Consider the following 12,808-nt stretch of genomic DNA (forward strand, 5'->3'; position numbering starts at 1 on the left):
CATCATAATAGGATAATCATATGAAAAATTCTGGTGCAAGTCTCTGAAACATATTAACAGTACATTGAAGATAACTGCAGACACTACATTAAATACTTTGGCAGAAGCAAAACTGGCAATATAGAGCAAAGAAATTTCTGACATGTTTAAACAACATTTCCATGAAGAACTGTCGAAAAAACTTCAAGATTGATATTGAGAAAATAGGCAAAGGAAGAAATCAATATCTTTCCCCGTATGCAGGAAATATCTCTCCTCATAAGATAACACTTACATTGGTTAGAAATGTTTAAATAATGAACAAAATCATTGTAAAATTCCATTCTCATATTAAATCTGGAGTGCTCTAAACAAAAACCACAAAGCACTACATCCATGTACAAAAATAATCCTAACTAGGGTGTCACTAGACATGGGTACCATGAAACTTACACTGTAGTAGAAATGTAAATCAGCTCAAAAGAATCTAGAAAAAAAAATAATAATAATAAAAGAGACGACAAAAAGAATAAGTGATTGATGACAGATTCAGGTGCGCCTTCATGCCATAACAATACTACATCAATGCATGATGGAACCAGTATATATCAATCAATAATCCACTCACATTTCTCAAAACATCAGCCATCAGCTGAAACATTGGCAGCATGATAGGTACGCAACCATCATCCCCAAGCCCATTAATTTGTACCAGCCCCTTGACATTCAAAGCCACGGTTTATACACAGGCTGAATACATAATTTTGTACAATTTCAAGATGTGCAGCAACTTGGTTTTTCTACAGCTTTGCCTGGCCCTTTTGTAGGGTCTGGTTTGTTGATCTTGATGGTCTGGGGCTGCAAGCAAATAAAAGAATATATGTGCCACTTCTCTTATCAGCAAAATACTTTTAAACAGTCAATTTATAAAAGGCAGAAGACCAATCCAGAAACTAGAAAATGCTGAAATTGAATTTACCTCAACTTTGGAGTCACTCTCAGCAAGCCTTTGTTTGATATCCCGTGCAATTGTAAAGAAAACTTGTTCCACATTTAAGTTTGTTTTAGCACTCTACAACCACATACGAAATAAGATTTCTTAAGTGTTATGTCATCAAAAGCAAGTCTATCCGGCTCTGAAGTCAAAGGTCCAAATCAGATGTTCCAAAACAAAATAACAAACAAACACTTGATGCTTATAAAAAGCCGTGAAAATTTATTTTCTTACAGTTTCAAAAAACTTGATGCCAAACTCATCTGCAAGTGCCTGGCCCCGTGCAGTTGGGACAGCCTAATATTGCCAAGAAACATTGATCAAGAGGCAGTCATAAAGAAACAATAATAACTAATCAAAATAAGCCACGTAATTCCAACAAGAAACAGTACAATCAAGTCCAGCATTGACACCCAAGGTAATTCAGCCGGGCCAGAAAGAGATGAGCAACTTACTCTCTTGCTCTCATCCATATCAGCCTTGTTACCAACTAATATCTTATTCACATTGTCAGATGCATGCTGTTCAATGTTCCTAATCCAGTTCCGAATGTCTTAAGAGGAAGAGTTATGGATGAAATAGCATACCAAAAAGCTTCTTGATCATTTATAAGCATACTTCTCTATCAAAAATCACAGTAGCAAATAAAGACTGACATAAACAATCCAAATCAAATATCTTTCAAATCAGAAAAAAAAAGTACTTTTCAAATTACCAAATCAAAACAAAAGATAAAGCAAAAAGCACATTAAAATCTTGTACTAAAACTCAAAAATGATATTGAACCAATCTGATCACAAGGATACTATTGAAAGATGATTCATCAGTGACGTCGTAAACTAGAAGAATGCCCATGGCACCTCGATAGTATGCTGCACAGCCCGGCAAGATCAGGAGTAGAATAAACACCAAACACGAATAGAAAAACCTGAGACAAGTGTTCCTGGTCCCAATAAATTTATCAAAACAACCAAATCCTATTAGAAAATGAAAGAGCTACCTGTGGTGATCGTGCGGAAGCGCTCTTGACCAGCAGTGTCCCAAATTTGCAATTTGATCCGCTTACCATCAAGCTCAATAGTCCTTATCTTAAAGTCAATCCTGACAAGGTGGACTTCATTAGTAGGGTTGAACCATTCTAATGAAAACTTGGAATTAAAGAAAAATAAAATAGTATGGCATACCCTATGGTAGTTATGAAACTGGTTGTAAAAGAATCATCTGAAAAACGTAGGAGGAGGCAACTTTTACCCACACCTGTATATAATCAGACACAAATTAAACTAATCATACTTAAAACACTAAAGTTTGCCTTCCATGAATACAAGGTGTGCATTGCATTCACAAAATGGCAGCTACAATCCTCAAATTACCAAAAATTTAAGAAGTTTCAAATCCAATTAGAACTAGGAAATTAAAGTAATCATGATAAAAATCAAAATGAAGGCATTTTGTAAATGTAAAAGATTCAAGAATGTACCTCAAAATGCAATCAAATTTAGCCATTTAGATGCAAGTTTTCAATCTGCTAATACCTTACAAGACAGAAAAAAAACAGGCCCTTAATCTGCTAATACCTTACAAGACAGAACAAAAACAGGCCCTCCAGGCCCTCCTCCACTTGTGCTCGTTTTACAAGGAAAAGGAAACATTTTCTTCACTGGATATGTTTTTAGGGAAAACCATGTGTCTACACCACCTCTGATTAAAGAAGGATAGGGACATAGATCAATTTTCCCTTTTTATATAACCCCAGTCCCCTGCATATTCAAATCACCCATTTTTTCCAATCCTAAAGACTTGCATTGTCTTCCCTTATTCTCCAAGCAAGCCTATTGTTAGCCCGTTATTGAGATATAAAGAAACATGATTGTTGAAATGAAAGTGACCTATTTTCACAAAGCATCTCATGTCCCCTTTTTCAAAATCAGAAGAAAGACTGTTCACTTAGAGAGTCATCTGAGTTTGGGGTTGCCACCCAACGCGCCCCAAGAAACCACTGGAGATCGAGGATTGGGGGTGCAGCCCGATGCATGCCAAAGAACCATCGGAGGTCAAGGATTGAGGGTGCAGCCCAATGAATGTCAAGGAACCATCGAAAGCCGAGAATCGGGGGTGTGGCCTGATGTGTAACAAGGAAGCATCAAAGGTCAACAATCAAGAATGCAGCCCGATGCATGCCAAGGAACCATCAGACGTCAAGGATCAGGGTGTGGCCTAACGTATGCCCAGTCATACAAGGACGGAGGGAAAGTTTGTAAGGCTGTAAGGCCAAACTGTGATGTAGCATGTGGATTCAAATTTGGAACTTGGCACCATTTTGAGGCTTGGCCCACTAGTTTAATCTTTGGTTGGGTTGCATATAAAGCCAAAAAACATTTCAATTGTAATGGAGAGGTGATATCATGTATTTTCTGGGTACTTTGCATTCGAGTAATCTTCATAGGAGACTCTGATCAGTGGCCGAAAACCAATTGATTGCTGGAATCAGAAGACAAAAACCCTTTGGTTCTTGAGGGCATTCTCAATCAGGGAGTGCATTGGAGCTTCACAGATTTGCAAGAAGGTTCAGTGAGTTAATGTGAGCATTGATTGTTAATGCTGTGTGTTGCTGTTGTAATGACTGTCATAACATGCCCGTTGTTGTAGAGATTGGATCATAAACAATAAGTTACTGCTGGTATTCAAATATCATTTGTATGGTTGAGTTTAATTAATTGCTTATAATGGATATAGTTTGGTGAAGACTGTTTATGTTATATAGTGAATATTGTTGTTTATGTTCCAAACTGTTATTATCACAAAGAAATCTGGGAAGGGATATTACAAAGCAATCTGCAGTGGGGCAGAGTGGAAGAGAGATGATGAAAATGAATGAAATATGTTAAACAAAGACCAATTCGTATGATTCTTTATATTCATTTAAGATGTAGCCCAGTAGACAATCTTTACTTTAGTAAGCATAATTTGAGGTGTTTCTCTTTCCCATCATCATTTGCATAAGCTTACGAACACTTTCACATCTGTAGCAAATAATCTTTGGAATAACATCATATATGCTTGGGGAAATTCAGCTATTATTTTCACATGGTTTCGTATTGCATCTACACTCTTTCGAAGTTACATAACACATCACCAAGTTGAGCATAATTATAATTATTCATTGGATTTAGATCCTCCTCACGGCTGAAATTTTAACTTTTTTTATTCTTTTTATTTTGAGCTGGTTTGGCTCAGGCCTCGACTGCAGAGTCTGGCTTCTCCATTCATGCAATCCCTAGTGGTTAGCAATTAGTGAGCTTCATATTTTTCTAATGGCAAGTTCAAAATTTTCTACTACAAATCAAATAGAAACATGACAGTTAAGATGAAACAAGTGACCTATTTGCCCATAGTAACCTACAGTTGAGATGTGGAGCAGAAGAGAGATGATGAAAATGGTATGACATTAAAGATGAATTGAGTTAAACAAGGACCAATTGATATGATTGTGTAATTCTCAATTTACAGAGTAGATAGTCTATAAACAATATATGCTAGAATTTGAGGTATTTTCTCTTTCCAGGAGTGTATGCAATGTCTCCAATTACACAAAAGCAACATAATATGGAAATTACCAAGAAAGAGACACTCAATGCAGCTACTTAAAGGTGCAAGCAGTCTGTTAACCAAAAGATTCCACAGAGCACGCTGCTTCTAGATACCAATTGTTACAATAGAATCGGAAAGAAGTGATACAATGGGTGGTCTGACTAGCCATAAACATGTATATAAATTTTTAACAACAAAAGTGTTTTGGGGAAAAAATCAAATTATCAAAAGCATAGAAAAAAAGTTAAAAAGAGAGAAAACCTACTACTTTAAATTTAATGTCATTTTAATAGCATAAAGATATAGAAAGAAAATAAAAATGAGAGCAAGGATCCAAGGTGGCAGCCCCTATCATGGTCAATAGGCAAAGCCCCTCGTCGGATTCTAGGGGCAATGCCTCCAAAGGGGTCAAGAGGTAGTGCCCCTCACAGACTTTCATGGGGCATGCTATTTTTAATAATTTTATTGTTTTTTACCAAGCTCCAAGATTCCTCCAATCCTTTCAAAAAATGCTCCACTTTCACACTTACAGAGTTTGACTGATGTCAAAAAAAAATTCTTTTTGTTAATAATTATATAATATTAATATAATAAAATCATTATGGCTTTCAATAATAATATTAGAAATAGATAAGATCCTAATTCAAAGTCAATGAATAGCTAAGTAAATTTAAATCACACAATTATGCTTCACACAAATTTATTTAATGGCAAAGAGTCTATACCCAATGTAGCAAACAATTAACCTAAACAATGAATATCAACAAACATCAATAGAGAATTCCAAACAAGGTATAATGACTTTACACCAATGACAAAACATAAGTAGCTAGTCCTAGTATGGTAACAAGTATGAGTTCCAAGCCTGTGTTATGAGTACAGGTTCAAATATATATTTTTAATACTAAATTCTAATATAATATATAATATTCAATATATTCATAAGTTGTAAATGTATATATATATTAAAATACTTGTAATTTCAACTATATATTTAAATTTATATATTTATAATTTATAAAATATATAAAAAATAGTGGAAAAAGAAATTTAAATAATTTCATTTCTTTCAAACGAGTTGAAAAACAAAGAGGTGTGTTAGCTAATAAACAACAGTTTTTAGTGACAAACCATTCCAAAAAGAGTGCAGAATTTTCAAGTGACAGATTGGATTGTGAGTTGCACCTAGCAGTAAGTATGGTGTTTAGGAGATATTTCAAGTGGCAGATTGGGTTGTGAGGTGCACCTGGCAGTGAGTATGGGGTTTAGGAGATTAACAGAATTAGAACCTAAAACAAAGTTTCACTTCCCCCCCCCCAGAGCAACATAAGATGCATTTCAAACATGTATGATAGCAATCCTACATTTTTACATGATGACAGCTTCCATAACCTTTGTTATATAGAGCATCTTGCGTAAACTCAGTCATGCACAAATTATATGTCACACACAAAATAAAATAAAAAACCCTTTGAAATCCATCAAAAAAACATTAAACTTGTGTGTAAACCCTATGATGTAGAAATATACATCAAAATCGCATTTAATCGCAAAAAATCGGGTTAAAATCAATCAAATCACAAGTCGATGATTTATTTGGAAATTGTGACGAGGAAAAAACATGAAATATGTATATCCACAATTAATCACATATAATAGCAATTTTCCACGATTTTTGCATCTTTGATAAATTATTAAATACTAACCCAAGCCACATAAATACCATAATGTTTAGGAAGAGAAGTAAACATTAATGTTTTAACGAATATATTATTGAAAGTTACTTGGAGCGAGCATTGTACTAAAGAAATAATTCCTTTATTCTTATGCTGAAGAAATTATGTCTTGGGTGTCTTAAGATAAGTCAAAGAAGGATTGCAGCTTTCGTGTGTCAAGTAAGAAATATGTAAGGAAAATCCTTATATTTGTGCAACTAGTGATTGTTTTTAACTTTCAGTTGCAATGGCCTAAACCACTTGCAAATAGTTTTCTTTTAGGCTAGAAACCCTATGCCAAGCTAAAAGCTAGATTCTTGGCTAAGCTAGATTCCCCGTAAGTGAAGTGCTTTGACTACAAAGCTCAAGCATTAAACAGCCTCTATATATGGGAGTGAGCTTTCACATGCCCTTGGCTATATAGTAAAACCCTATAGGAGATTTTTTTTTAGCTTAACCCCAAAGAGTTACTTATACAATACAATAGAGACAAGATAGTAAGCTATAAGAATGGTCTATCCTCAACGGTTGATGCTCTAGCACTATTTACAAATAGGATCAATATATTTGTGAGCTCATAGACCAAACACACCCTATAAAAGCCTTCCCTCTTATACCTCGCTCTATGCAATCACAACAAGGCATTGGCAATCCAAAATTGAGACCACTAAGAAGTTTTATTATATTACACTAGTGGGACAGCATGCCAAAATGTTTAGAAAGCAAATGCTATTCTCCAAGTTACAAGTTCTTGAGTGAGTTATTGCAGCAAGTACTATAAAATGTATAAAATTTACAAGTTGTAAAGCCAATTTCCCTCAATACGGGAACAAATCAACCGATCCAATTGCAAACCCTGCCAAATAAAAAAACATAAAAAAATGTTTAAGCCAATTTTCAATTCTTCTAGACAACTTTCAAATAACTCCGAGAACCCTTTTTTGTCACTAGAAATGTTGTTCACCTCATCCAAGCACCTACCCACACCTAACCCCATTGTGGTCGCACATTAAACTAATCATGTTGCCATATAATTTCATCCACCTCCAAAATCCATATTCAACAACTACAAGCCTTCAAATCTTAAGATTAAAAATGATATAAAAGACATCCAAATGTCAGCTTCCACGCTCAAGGCATTAATAGCATTCAGCAGCAATTTGCTTCAAATTATCATGTTTGAGTAACCACCAAATAATCGGCCCTATCACTAGCTTTTTGAGTAGAGGAAGGTGTCATCAAACCCAATACTAGTCCTTGTTCTCTCCCTATGGAAAGGATAGCTAAGCAATGGATGGCAAATGTGCCCTAATTGAGTTGAATTGAATAAATAAACCATCAGGGACAAGTTTTCTATTCCAATCATTGATTATTTGTCGGATGTGCTTTATACTGCAGACTTTTTTACCAGGCTAGATCTAAAACTCTAGATTTTATTATATCCAAATCAAGCAAGGGGATGTACTTGAAATAGCTTTCCAAACACATGAAGGTCACATGAATTATTGGTGGTGACCTTTGACTTGACTAATGCTCCATCTACTATTTAGAGTTTGATGAATGTCGGGTTCCATAGCTATCTTTGCAAATTCATTTGTCCTTTTTAATGACATTCTCATTTGCAATTGCAATCTGATGACTTATCTTATGCATGTGGAGATTGCCCTCAAAATTTTGCAAGATCAATCTATTTTCAACAAGCTCCAAAAAGGAAGAGACTATCTTGGTCACATTGTTCATAGAAGGAAGAGCAAGTTGGTCCCAAGAAAATCGAGGCGATACATGAATGGCCTAAAGCCAAATCCATTAAAACCTTATGGGAATTATTAGACTTAACAAGGTATTACCGCAACTTCATATGTGATTATGGTAAAATGCAAGTCGTTTAATAGAACTCAAAATGAATTCCATTGTTTGGGATTAAAGAAGCTCATTTGGCATTTTTCTTGCACTTGAAAAAGCTACGTGTTCCACTCTAGTTTTGGCTGATGCCAACTTTCAACAAACCATTTGTCTAAGTTACTGAATTGTGGGATTTTTCGAGCGATTCTGAGTACGAAACATATCGGAATTGAATTCTAAAATGAATCCCCTATGGGTGCGTCCGGGATTCAAGTTTTTAGATGCTGAAATGTTTAGTAATTCCAATTTCATCTTTTTGATATTCTTAAGACCTATAGTGCTGATTAGTGAGCTCAAAACTTATCTATCATGGGATTCTAGTTTGATCTTTTTGATATTGAAAACTGAATTTAAATTAGAATATTATGTTTCAAAATTTAAAATTTGTAATGGTTTTTGTTTAGCATATGTATTGGTATATGACATTCTATAATTCCATTTTTTAGCTATACATATATATAGATAGCATCGTAAAATGTCGCTGATCTGATTTACACCTCATGTTTGTGCTTCCACTTTAACGTGATCTATCCTCATCCCCTCTCTAGGTCCGATTTGTGCTAATTACCCAACTTTGATGTCATTACAACTTGTTGTGGGTCCCACAAAGTGGTACCCACTTCCCTGGCATCTTGTTTTGGTCCCCTTTGCAATGAGACCAGGGCGTGGTATGTCCTAGTCTGGACCATGGCGCCCTAAAACACCATGGTCCCCCTCAAAGGAGCCCAAATTTGAAATAGAGCAGGTGTTGTATTTCCCCGACGAGATTTCATCCCCGTGGCCATACACGATCGTTGAAGGTCAGCCTAATCAATATAAAGACATTTTATCAACCTATTTTCATCTAAGCAATCTAAGTCTCCATTCCTAGCATCTGCGCATCCATGAAGCATTCATCATCAAGCATTTTCAGAGATCTTCAAGGTTGCATATTCATCCTTTAACCATTGTGAAGCAAAATTTCATCAATCTTATGCAAGCATGTGTGTGTGTGTGATTAGTGTTTTGTGTTTGTCATTCCATTTCATACAACATTTGTGATTACATTCAAAGAGCAAAGCATCATCATCAACAATTACAAATCTATGGTATATCTATTCCCAACAATTTCCTCCTCCTTTCTGTGTGCAAGAAACAAGTAGAGGGCTACATTCAAGCGGGTCAACAAAGTTTACAGAGACAAACAGGTTCAGCTTTCGACGACAAGAAATTCGGGGGACCATGGCGAATTGATACTACCTAGTCTCGTAAAAACAAGTTGAATTTCTGGTAACAAATCCGTGACATCTTATTTTGCCCAGATCTAGGTCGGTGTCTCCGTACAACGAATGTAGCTCACTATTTCTACCCGATCTCTTCAATAATCACCTATTTTGCCCTAATCTTCAACAATTAAATTCGAGGAGAAGGCCCTATCCAAGGAGCCTAGAATCTAATCAGAATCATGGTCTTGCAAGGCTAGATCTATTAGATTCCTCTCCTCCCTAATGTAATTGGTTAATTAGTACATTTAGTGGTTTTATTATCTTAATTTAACCCTAACCCTAATTTTCCACTATTACAATATATATATATATATAATTTTTGTATGAACATATCGAAAATGTACACAACCCCAAAACAAATTATGTCATATATATATATATATATATAATTTTTGTATGAACATATCGAAAATGTACACAACCCCAAAACAAATTATGTCATACCGACTTTTGGTACCCATGTACTCATTCCCATTTGCGTACCTAATTATTTTCCTTTAATATTTGTTCTTGATATCTTGACAAGTTATGGGTTTTCATCCAAAAACTTGATAGACGTAAGGGTTTTCATCCTGGAGTCTCTTTATTTCCTTGGGAAGTTTTTTGTCCTCTTTGGCTGTCATATTCACTTGCAAAGTCCCATAATATTTATTCCCAATTGATATCCTCCTCTCATTGAAGTGAATTACCTTTAATATCTCACAATTGGAAGGAGTTACAACCCTTCCATAAGTCACCACCTTTGGTAATTATAATCTAATTTTAATCTAAAGATCCCTTCATACAATTGCTGCCTTTAGTGATTAATAATTGAATGTTAATTTAAATATGGTTCACCCTAAGCGCTAGTATGAAACTAGCATCTCTTTTTAAAAAAACCTGATCTCCATCAATTGTCATCCTTATTTCCTTTAATTGCTATAACTATTGGCTACATTTTGGGAAAATTAGATTAATTTATCTGTCATGCCCCTAACCATGGTATGAACAATCAAATAAATAACAAACAAAATATATATGATCACCACCCTTATTTTGGTTAGGAATACCATATAAATAACAATCGATAGCATATTAAATTATTTCCAATAACTACGAATATCTTTATGACGGGAGGGTGACCAAGGAAATTTAATTGCAACCAATTATTAAAAGAAAGGCTGACTGGGTTAAGAGTTATTAAAGGAAGGACAGCGCTTCGCGTTGAGGAGGCACCTCCATTGGGAGGGACATCACTATGAGCAAGGGAGGAAACCCTTCACCCCAGCGGCTATATAGGCTGGATCTTCCTTGAAGAAAGGAAGGATCATCAGCATTGAAGAACATAGATCTCTGATTCAGAATACATATATTGCTTCATACCACCCGCAGTCCTAAACAAGTCTGACAACTCAACAGCCATTGGTATGTAGCATATTGGTATTAAATGGATAACTCTTCACATGGTAATAAGGCAATAATAGATACATAATAACATATGTAACATGTAATTAATCTTCTAGGGATGTATGCTTAAAGATTATGATTATGCTTATTGTAGGATATTATGTCGTCTAGGTGACATGACTATGAACTTTCCACGTGATAATAGCAGTAATGACTAGGCATCCATTGTATCTAGTGTATATATGTGATATGGATAAAATAGTATGGATAGCCATTAGTGTGTATGCAACAAATAATATATTTGCATAATAAATTGCTGCAATCAATCATGACGAGGTTAGTGAGAAAATACAAGGTGGGAGAAACTGTTATGAGGTCCTCTTCTAAGTACACCACGTCATGGTGGATGGCTGGTGGCCTGCCACATGAGGCCAAGGAGAGCAAAGTGTATCCCACCCTTGGGCTTAGATGGGAAGGACACTCTAGACACCCTATTGTGATTTTCCCACCAAACTCCACAATGGTTGGTTGTTGGAAGGGATTCAAAGTAGTCTCAATCATAAGAGGGTGAATACAGTGGCACGAATAGGGAGGGCAGGTATTCCTCACTAGGTACACCACCTCATGAAGGGTGGATGGTGGAAGGACACTCTAGACACCCTATTGTGATTTGCCCACCAAACTCCACAATGGTTGGTTGTTGGAAGGGATTCAAAGTAGTCTCAATCATAAGAGGGTGAATACAGTGGCACGAATAGGGAGAGCAGGTATTCCTCACTAGGTACACCACCTCATGAAGGGTGGATGGTGGAAGGCCACATGGGGCCAAGGGGGCTCGTATATCCTCTTGGGCTTAGCGTGAGGATTGTTTCTAACACCCTATTATGCCCCCTCTTATCTGAACTTGTTATGGTTGAACCCAACTAATGAATTATAGATATTATATGAATAAGATGATTGTGAATATATGTTCATTAACCCTAGTAGTAATAATTGATTTTATGAATAATATCTTCAATGATTGTCTAACATGATTGCAAGATCCAAACCAAGATCTATCTTAACAATTGCAAGATCTCAACCAAGATCTATCTTGTTTTACATTCTTTGGGTAAAGTTATATCTCTAATTATATTATGTTCCTTGTTTTTATTGAACTTGTGATTCTAGGGCAAAATTTAGGGTAATCCCCAAAAGGGGACATTACAATCTGCAATTTATTTTGGAAGTTAAACAAGCAAGCATACTTCCAGTTTATAAATTGTTCCAAAGTTGACCCTATTTAGAAAGGACCCTTGTTTAAAACATGCCATCCCAAGAGCTAAAAAGGGGGAGTCATTTGCAATATTTTGTGATTTTTAAATTAGTCAAATCATTAATCAATACAAATGCCACCTTGCACAAATTGCAACCTAAGATGTTAATTTGTGCTCAAATGTGCCTATAGATGTTGTGTGTGAGCTACAAACTCAATTAGAGACCTTTGATTCCAAAAATGAGCTAGAAAAGAGGCAAGAAGACTCCTCTTCTTCATTTCCTCCACTCCCTAGATCTTCAAGCACTGGGGCAATACTAATGTCAAGCCTTAAGTTTGCACATCCAAATTGGATTCATATAATGTACCACACACTACTTTAGGTTATCAAGGACAAGCATCAAGCAACAAGGCATGCAATTGAAGACTTTCATTTCTATTGTTTCACTCCATCTCATGCAGCCAATTAATTTTAACGAATATATTATTTAATTTGTCTCTTGAAATTTTTAATTTAAGGGTTTTTAACATTTAGATTATTACTTTTTTTTGTCTCTTGACTTATTTATTATTGCCAAATATAGAAGATGTCATTATTATGTGTTGGGTGAGGTTCAATGTCCCTAATGTTGAGGAAATAATGGGATCAATTTTGAGTGTAATGATGGTTGATGTGAAGACCACTAATAACGAACAATATGTGATATGGAGGAGAAAGGGT

General features: G+C 35.5%; 1 protein-coding gene across 1 annotated transcript in view; it reads right to left on the reverse strand.

The window, feature by feature from the left end:
- Window positions 1-309: 309 nt before the first annotated feature.
- LOC131071429 (ras-related protein RABE1c) overlaps window positions 310-12,808 on the reverse strand; it is a 31,623-nt gene continuing 19,124 nt past the window's right edge. Inside the window, exons 2-8 of the mRNA XM_058007252.2 lie at window positions 2,158-2,230; window positions 1,974-2,074; window positions 1,780-1,845; window positions 1,429-1,526; window positions 1,208-1,270; window positions 959-1,051; window positions 310-837 (exon numbers count right to left, since the gene is read on the reverse strand). Coding sequence (XP_057863235.1) covers window positions 754-837; window positions 959-1,051; window positions 1,208-1,270; window positions 1,429-1,526; window positions 1,780-1,845; window positions 1,974-2,074; window positions 2,158-2,230 — 578 coding nt within the window. The 3' untranslated portion in view covers window positions 310-753. The remainder of the gene's footprint in view (window positions 838-958; window positions 1,052-1,207; window positions 1,271-1,428; window positions 1,527-1,779; window positions 1,846-1,973; window positions 2,075-2,157; window positions 2,231-12,808) is intronic.

Source organism: Cryptomeria japonica, chromosome 6, assembly GCF_030272615.1.
Source record: "Cryptomeria japonica chromosome 6, Sugi_1.0, whole genome shotgun sequence".
Classification (NCBI taxonomy): Eukaryota; Viridiplantae; Streptophyta; class Pinopsida; order Cupressales; family Cupressaceae; genus Cryptomeria; species Cryptomeria japonica.